Source organism: Galeopterus variegatus, unplaced genomic scaffold, assembly GCF_000696425.1.
Source record: "Galeopterus variegatus unplaced genomic scaffold, G_variegatus-3.0.2 Scaffold1225, whole genome shotgun sequence".
Classification (NCBI taxonomy): Eukaryota; Metazoa; Chordata; class Mammalia; order Dermoptera; family Cynocephalidae; genus Galeopterus; species Galeopterus variegatus.
This window is the reverse complement of record NW_007727336.1, coordinates 213,760-222,982: the sequence shown is the minus strand read 5'-3', so window position 1 is coordinate 222,982 and position 9,223 is coordinate 213,760. Positions and strand designations below refer to the sequence as shown.

Below are 9,223 nucleotides of genomic sequence, written 5' to 3'. Positions count from 1 at the left end.
GGTTGCGGTCCGTTGCCGGACACGAAAAAAGACAAAAAGGAAAAAAAATATATATATATATATATAAATATATATGAAGTTTTACTTAGTATTTTGGTTAAAATAGTTACAAAACATTCTATTTTAGATAGTAACTGTCACCTCTAATTTGTTATTGTTTGCAAATATAATAATTAGTTACATTTGTTTTATGTAGATAAATAGAAAATCCAAAAGTTTCTGTGGAAATTTGTGAAGGCAAATTGCAGTGGGTTGAGGAATGAATGGACAGTAATAAAGTGGTTACATGGAGTATAGACTTTTTCAAGAAGTTTATTTAGCCACAGAAGAAAAGAGAGGGGGCTAGCACCTACTGGGTGGGGGGAGTAAAACCATCAAGAGGTAGATTGTTTAAAAAATATATTAATGTCTCAACTGTAAAAATTTCCTAATAGTAACTATTAATTTCTAGTAACATGTTAATACGCCTTTAAAATTTATTCTGTAAGGCACCTCAAACACATACCAAGCCAACTAATGATAAAAGGAGAGATCGGAAGCCTTTACAGGTAGGAGATGATAATTAGCAACTTGGAATAAGATTGTTATCAGTATCAAGCATTAAATTAGAAGTGAACTTCCTGGCAACCAAGGCAAAAAAGGACTCAAAAACACCAAGGTCCAGGGTTCAATCCCTGTACCGGCCAGCCGCCCCACCCCCACCCCCCAAGAAAGGACTTGTTCTCATTCTCTTAGAGGTATTATATCCGTTTTTCTTGAGACAAACTTTCCTAGTACTACATTTCAAGAGGTATTAATTATATTCAATCTTATACGTTGTAACTGAGTAGAATTGTGTGTGTGTATAATCTTGTGTGTGTTTATGTATTCTTTATATGTGTGTATATAATCTTCAAAAACAGTTTTGTTTCAAAAACATTAAGTATGACACTATAAAATTTTGGTTCTTGATATTGTTTCATGGATATAAATAATTTTTATAGTGCTTTTTCTTTTTTTCACATTTTGGAAAATGTTTTTTCTGTGGGTTTTTGTTTATTTATTTTTTTTAACTCAAACCATAAAAAACCCAGAGATATAAACTTATTGTTGTAAGTCAGTGAAGTAGCTTTAACTGTAGAGAGAGGTTGAGGTTCACATCATTGTTTCCCTGTTTTCAGACTTATTGTTACCGGGCAAGAGTTTAAGAAGAGTGAAAGTTAACATGCCCATTAGATTCTTTAAAATTCTGCTGAATCTTGATCAAACTTTTGGCAGGTGCTAGATTTTGGTTAGTTAGAAGTAGTAGTCAGTATTCTTTATTAATTTATTTGAAGCAAGATCCACATGTTTCAGATACTAGCTGTTACTCTAGCAAAGTTAGCATTCTTTTATCAAAATTGGTTAAGCTTGCCAAATTATTTACCCGAAATTACATGTAATTCAAAGCCATTGTAATCTGGGTGACTACCTAAGCATAATTTCAAGCCTCTTTTGCAAAATATAATGCATGAATTTTGTGATCACTGTTTCCTTGCTTTTTCAATTACTTCCAAATTTACAGCTTTGTTCCAGGTAGTTGAAGTTGTCAGAAGTGTTGGTGTAAGATAAATGATGTATTACTTCGGATATGTGTGTATGTTTTTCTTGAGTTGACAATTGATGTAAATTTAATGAAATTACTCTTTAAAAAGATTTTTATGATGTTGACTTGTTTATGATCTTAATATGAATTAGATTCCTGTGGTGAGATTCTTCATCAAATGTGCTTCCATATGTTTTACTAAAATACTTTTCCTTTGTTCTGAAATCACATATATATCTTTTCAAACTTTCTTATAGAAAACTGAATTTTGGACTATTTAATTATTTTATACTTTTCTACTCTAACCTCCTTACTTTATGTACAAACAAACAAAGGCATTTTTTCTGTCTTTCAAACATTAACACTACCCCCAAAAGAAACTTTTAAAAAGTACATGGTAAAAATTATACTCAGTTTATTTTATTATATCCTTTAAAAAGTATTGTAATGTTTCCCATGATACTCCCTAGTCATCAGGAAAAGTAATTTTTTTTTTTTTTTGGTTTTTTTTTTTTTTTGGTTTTTTTTTTTTTTTGGTTTTTTTTTTTTTTTGGTTTTTTTTTTTTTTTGGTTTTTTTTTTTTTTTGGTTTTTTTTTTTTTTTGGTTTTTTTTTTTTTTTGGTTTTTTTTTTTTTTTGGTCTTTTGTCTTTTTCCGTGTCCGGCAACGGATTGCAACCCTCAGTGTTGCCCCCGTACCGGACCGAGGACCGGCAACGGGATCGCAACCCTCGGTGTTGCCCCCGCGCCTCGCTCAGCCAGTGAGCGGGAACCGGTCTGTATGTGGGATCCGAACCCTCGGCCGGAGCGCCTCTGCACTTCCCAAGTGGCGCACTAGCGCAGTGCGCCACCGGGCCGGCCCAGGAAAAGTAATTTTAAGTGTATCCATTTCAAAGATGAAAAATAGGGGATTAACTTCTTTTTTTTAATTGGCCAGAATAAAGAAGGTAGGCTTCTTAAGGTCACAGTACTATTGCACATCACTAAACCAACTTTCTGTTTCCCATATAAGATTACATTCTTATCTGGAATATTTTCATAGACCTGAAGCTTAGAGAAAGTGCTGACCGTAATTCATAGGTTCAATTTATTAAGATTTATTTTGAAAGAATGGAATGAGGAAACACACAACAGTGTTTAAAGACAAAATTAATTTTGTAGAGATGATGTTGAAAATTTGGGGGGCTATTTGAGAGTATGAACTAGTCTGATACCTTGAGCATTTTTGGTATATGGGTAATACTAAAAGGTTTCATTGGCTGTTTTTAATGATATGGAGGAATTTACTAAAAACAATCTCTTAGATAAAAAATAGTGAAATGTTTGTTTTAACATTAACAATGAAAACATTGTCTAGTATAATGATTGCTTGTAAATTTAAAAGTTAAAAAAAACACATATTGGGCCGACCCCCATGGCGCGCTCAGGAGAGTGCGGCGCTGGGAGCGCAGCAGCGCTCCCGCCACGGGTTCGGATACTATATGGGGATGGCCGGTGCGCTCACTGGCTGAGTGCGGTGTGGCCGGTCACAAAAAGGACAAAAAAAAAAAAAAAACCTGTATTGGCACTGTAGATTTGTAGCATAGCCAGATTAAAAGTTGAATTAGTGGGCCGGCCCGGTGGCGCACTGGAGAGTGCACCGCTTGGGAGCGCGGCGGCGCTCCCGCTGAGGGTTCGGACCCCATGTGGAGACCGGTTCCCGCTCACTGGCTGAGCGCAGTGCGGGTGCGACACTGAGGGTTGCGATCCCGTTGCCAGTCCCCGGTGCGGGCGTGACACTGAGGGTTGCGATCCCGTTACCGGTCAGTAAAAACGACAAAAAGGGAAAAAAAAAAAAAAAAGTTGAATTAGTAATGCCATAAAAAGTCACTAGAGAAAGGGCTTTTTTTTTATATATACTAACTTGATATGTAACTTGTATGTTTGTCTCATACTAGGGCTTCTTAACTTTGCCTGTAACTTTTAACATCAATTTAGGTTAATACTGGTTTAAACAACATAGAAGTTGATTTCTTTCTTGTGTCAAAGTCTAGGAACAGGCAGTCCAGTGCTAGAAGGGCAGGAATACTCAGTGAGATTATCTAGGGACCCAGGTTTCTTCTGACTTATTGTTCCACCATCCCTCGGTGTTTGCCCGTTGGTTATAACGCAAGATTGCTCACCCTCACATCTGCATCCTAGCCAGCAGGAAGGAAAAGGGGCAAATGCTAAAGCATGGCCCAAAAGTTGCACAAGACTTCCCTCCCCAACTAGTTGGCCAGAAGGTAATCACATGCCACACCTTGCAGCAAGAGAGGTTGGGAAACATAGTCTTTAATTCTCAATAATTATGTGTCCAGCCAAAATTCAGGGACTCCACCAGATGTTCTGTGGAGGTCTGTGGGTCCCCTGAAATTGTTTATAAAATTTCAGATAAGTATTTTTGAATGTGTACTTTTCTGGGGAAAGAGACCATAGGTTTCATCAACTTCTGAAAAGGGTTTGTGACCCAAGAAAAATTAAAAACATTTAGATATTTTTAAAACAATTTAAATGATTTATTTAATATAACTTTTATTTTATTAGCTCCATTCCAATTGATTACAATCTGTATCGAAAATTCTGGTCACTTCAGGATTACTTCAGGAACCCTGTGCAATGCTATGAGAAGATTTCATGGAAAACTTTTCTCAAGGTGAGTTACCAGTCACAGACTATCAAAAGCCCAGTATTTTACAGCTAATGGCAGAGCTAAAACTTACTCTTGCTCAAACAGAATGGACATTGTTGGGTGGGAGGGAGGAGAGGGAAGAGGGAGGGGTGTTTCGGTAATGGGCCACAATAATCAACCTCATTGTATATTGACAAAATAAAATTAAGAAAAAAATATAAAATAAAAAATAAAAACTTACTCTTGCTCAGCATACTTTTTACTATGTAATTCTGCCTCTTATGTTTTTATACCTATTTTCCTAATATACAGAAGCTAAATTATAAATTAATATCTAAAGAACTGAAGTTAGGGCCTAGCCCGTGGCGCACGCGGGGGAGTGCGGCACTTGGGAGCACAGCGGCGCTCCCGCCACGGGTTCGGATCCTATATAGGTATGGCTGGTGCGCTCACTGGCTGAGTGCGGTGCGGGCGGCACCAAGCCAAGGGTTGTGATCCCCTTACTGGTCACGAAAAAGACAAAAAAAATAAAAAAAATTAAAAAAATAAAGAACTGAAGTTAGTAATTACAGACTGAAGGTTTTTTTAAATATAGGGAGTGTTGTCAAAATAAATTGATGATTTTTTACAGAATACATTCTATCTTTGCACAAAATCATTTCAGGTATCCTGTTAAATCAGGGGTCCACAAACTATGGCTTTGGGCCAAATCCAACCTACTGCTTTTGTAAACAAAGGTTTATTGGAATACACCCATGACCATTCATTTATCTGTGGCTGTTTTTGTGCTATAATGGCATAATTGAGTAGTCACAGCTGAGGCTGGGTGGGCCACAAAGCCTGAAATACTTATTATCTGGTCCTTTACAGAAAAAGTTTGCCAGCCCCTGTTTTAGAAGATTTCTCTATATTTCTTTTTATTGGCTACTTAAAAATCAATTGTCCTTTTTTGTCATAGTCAAACTCCAGGATAAATAGGTGGCTCTTAAAGTGGCATGCTGTATGTTCTGTGTTATAGTTAATAGTTTTTATTTTTTATGCAATTTTGGGTGGGGAAGGAGGGCATCATCCTAATTTAGATTAAGGGATTAGTGAGAAATCATCTGGAATTGTCTTCCAACTGGATAGAATTTAACATTACTGCTTTATTTGGTCAGGGTCTTTAGCAGAAGAAATGCTTGAGAATTTCCACAGATAGTTAAACAATTTCACTGGTAAATTTCTGTATACTGTCAAAGCATTCCTTTCTCTATTTGCCCATTACACAAACTTCATGAGAAATCATATTTCTTCAGGAGTAGAGAGTTTATTACTATTTTTACAATACCATGAAATCTCATACAAACTAGTTTTTACCCCCATTTTACTATCATAATTTTTCTTGTTTAAAATGCCTTACAATATATATGTATGATTGACTGGGAATAAATTCTAGATATTTTGATACAGAAAAGCAGTGAATATTTTGGGCCATGATGCCAAATAAAACTAACTGATATTTTTACTTTGCAGTATTCTGAAGAAGTTTTAGCTGTTTTTAAGAGTTACAAATTGGATGATACTCAGGCCTCAAGGAAAAAGATGGAAGAATTGAAAACAGGAGGAGAGCATGTATATTTTGCAAAATTTTTAACAAGTGAAAAGGTATAAATCTTTCTTTTTCACTGAGCATAATAAGAATTTTTTTTTTTCTATTTAGCTGATAGTCTTTTTAAGTTCAAGAGAAATGTTTCTTACTTTACTTTTGGTTAAAGCTGATAAATGTTAGTTTAAAAGTCCCATTTCTTCCTTGCACATGTAGGACTAATTTGATTTCAAAGGTAAAAGAGGTTGTTCGATATTGTCTGTTTTGTAGACTTATTTTAGAATAAATAGAGCTTAGGGCCGGCCTGGTGGCGCACCGCTACAGTGCGCCGCTTGGGAGCGTGGTGGTGCTCCCGCCAAGGGTTCGGATCCCACATACAGACCAGTTCCCGCTCACTGGCTGAGCGAGGTGCGGGCGCAACACCGAGGGTTGCGATCCCGTTGCCGGTCCGGTCCGGGCGCGACACTGAGGGTTGCGATCCGTTGCCGGACACGAAAAAAGACAAAAAGGACAAAAAAAAAAAGAATAAATAGAGCTTAATTATTTTCAAGTGTGTATATTTTAAACCTCAAGTTAGGATTTGCATTTATGAAAATAATATTTTGTAATTAGTTTATCATTTAGTTATAGATAAGGGGTTTTAAAGTTCCCTGTTAATCTTATTTATACATTTTAATAAGTAAATTTTGTTCAAATATAGTGCTAAGGGATTGTGTAAGTTTTCTAGTCAAAATGGCACATTGAGTTTATGTTTCACCTCACTCCCTTTGCTCCAAACACATAGCAATGACAGGTAAAATATAAAAAGAGAAAACCAAAAAGACAAAGTTGGGCTTCCAGAAACAAGATAAATATCTTCATGGACCAGAAATGCCACATAGTGAGTGAAACCGAAGGCTTGGCTTGCTGGACTTTATCCAAAAAAGGTGTTGGCACCCAAGAGTTTGACTACAAGTAACAGAGACCAAATGTGCACATTGTGGGACCAGGGGCCAGAGCCAGATTCTCTGCTTGAAGCCAGGGACTGGGGTGCAACTTTACCTACTTTTGAAAAGAAACTAAGACAAAATATTGCCAATCTTCTGCCAAGGGCTATGGTTTTATAGGAAGTTGTGGGCCTAGGGATAACAAGGACATAACTTTGTGTCCATCTGCTTGCTCAGTGACCAGATATGTGATATCCCCAGTATACTCATGAATAACAGCTGCTCCAAAAAGTCACCATAAGACTTTTTCCAGACTTGTGCCAGGGGCTCTGGAGGAAGCAAATGCAAAACTGCTAGACAGGGAAGGCTATACACAGAAAAGGAAATAAGGGGAAGTAAACAAACATCCCAAAAGAAAAGCCTCCCATTCAAAACTCTCTGATAAATTAAATTCCAAAATCCATAAAGAAATCCATTGCTAAGAAAGATCACCAGCAAAGTCAACTATTGGGATATATACATACATATATTTATTTTAGATGCAGTATACAGCTTGACCAAGACTTTATATATGTTTTGAATACTCAAAGAGATAATTGATGAGCTAGCATCCTTTGAAAAAGAGCGAGAAATCATGAAACACAAACAGGCAGAAATGAAACAGGACATTTGAATATGGCAACTAATTTGGAGTCTTGGAAATGAAAAATATAATCATTGAAACCAAAGCACAGCACATGGAATTAAAGTATAGATTGGACACAGATGAAAAGAGAACTAGTAAATTGAAGATAGTGATGAGAATTTCATCCAGCATCAAGAGACATTTTTTTTAAAGTCAAAGAGCAATTAAAAGCTGTGAAGAATAGATTGAGAAATTCCAACATCTGTCTAGTAGGATTTTCAAAGAACAAAGTGAAGGGAATGGTAGAGAAACTGTATTGAAAAAAATTGAAGGAAGTCCCAAATCCTCATATTAAAAGTGCTACAACTACAGAGCAGGATAAAGAAGGAGAAATCTACACTTCAGTACATCATGCTGTAACTGCAGGGATTCAGAGAAAATCTTAAAAGCCATCAAAGGAAAAAAAAGATAAATATACTGGAAAGGAACAGCCATTTGACTGTTAGCAGATTTCTAACAGATGCCAACCACCAATACCAGAAGACAGTGGAGAAATATTAAAGTGCTGAGGAAATGAAACTGTCAATCTAGAATTTCAAACCCAACTACATGCACTCAAGACTGGATGAAAGAAAGACATTTTTATTCAAACGCCAGGAAAACTTTTACCACTCAAAAGCCTTCATTTTGAAAAAACTACTAACGAATGTTCTTCAGAAAGAAGGAAATTGAACCCATAAGAAAGGAATGGGATACAGAAAGTAATGGTGAGCACAAAAATTGAAAAATATGACAGCAAATTTACTGTTGAGTGTAAAAACAAAAAGTTATAACAAGTGATTTTTAAAAAATTTTTAATGAAAAAAAAATTTTTTTTTTTTTAAGATGACCGGTAAGGGGATCTCAACCCTTGGCTTGGTGTTGTCAGCACCATGCTCAGCCAGTGAGCAAACCGGCCATCCCTATATAGGATCTGAACCCGTGGCCTTGGTGTTATCAGCACCTCACTCTACCAAGTGAGCCACAGGCCGGCCCATGAAAAAAAATTTTAATGTGGAACTTAACTAGATAATAACAATATGGGAGGAACCCGTGGCCTTGGTGTTATCAGCACCGCACTCTACCAAGTGAGCCACAGGCCGGCCCATGAAAAAAAATTTTAATGTGGAACTTAACTAGATAATAACAATATGGGAGGGGAAAACAGAGAAGTTTACTGAGTAATTTAAACTTACAGCAGTCCTTGCCAGGAGGAGGAAAGGAAAACTAAATAACTTTAGACTTTTTATGTATATTAAAAGAGTAACCACCAAAAGAAAACCAACCTGTAGCTCTCAAACATCAGAGAGATCAAAAGGAGAGCAGGGAGGAATCTGGACTACTTTATAAATCCAACAGACAGGAAGGGAGGAAAAAAACAGAAGGGAGTTGTCTCCTTTTCTGAATCTTTGTGACTTGCTTTCACCAGCAGTTAGGAGAACATAAACTCTCAGGGTTAAGTACTGAAATTCCATTAGTTAATACTGTGAGGGAGGTGAAAGCAGTTTTGAGAAGCTTACAACGTACAAAAAAAAAAAATAGCCACAGAGAATTTACCAAAGAATGTGAGGCATGTAGTGTCTTGCATCTTCAGTTCTCTTCTTTGTTGCCTCTTAAGGACAACTTTATCCTAAATTTAGAACTGTTGTACGTTCTTTGTATTTTTCTGATATATTTCCAGTGTTTACTACTTAATATATAAGTGAAAATATTTGTAGGGCCGGCCTGGTGGCGCACTGCTACAGTGTGCCGCTTGGGGAGCGCGGTGGCGCTCCCGCCGAGGGTTCGGATCCCACATACAGACCGGTTCCCGCTCACTGGCTGAGCGAGGTGTGG

At 36.9% G+C, this 9,223-nt stretch overlaps 1 protein-coding gene across 1 annotated transcript in view; it reads left to right on the top strand.

The window, feature by feature from the left end:
* The window catches only part of THOC1 (THO complex 1), a 57,908-nt gene that overhangs the window by 20,830 nt on the left and 27,855 nt on the right, over window positions 1-9,223 (top strand). The window contains exons 10-11 of the mRNA XM_008575710.1: window positions 4,128-4,236; window positions 5,725-5,856. Of these exons, the coding sequence (XP_008573932.1) occupies window positions 4,128-4,236; window positions 5,725-5,856 (241 nt within the window). The remainder of the gene's footprint in view (window positions 1-4,127; window positions 4,237-5,724; window positions 5,857-9,223) is intronic.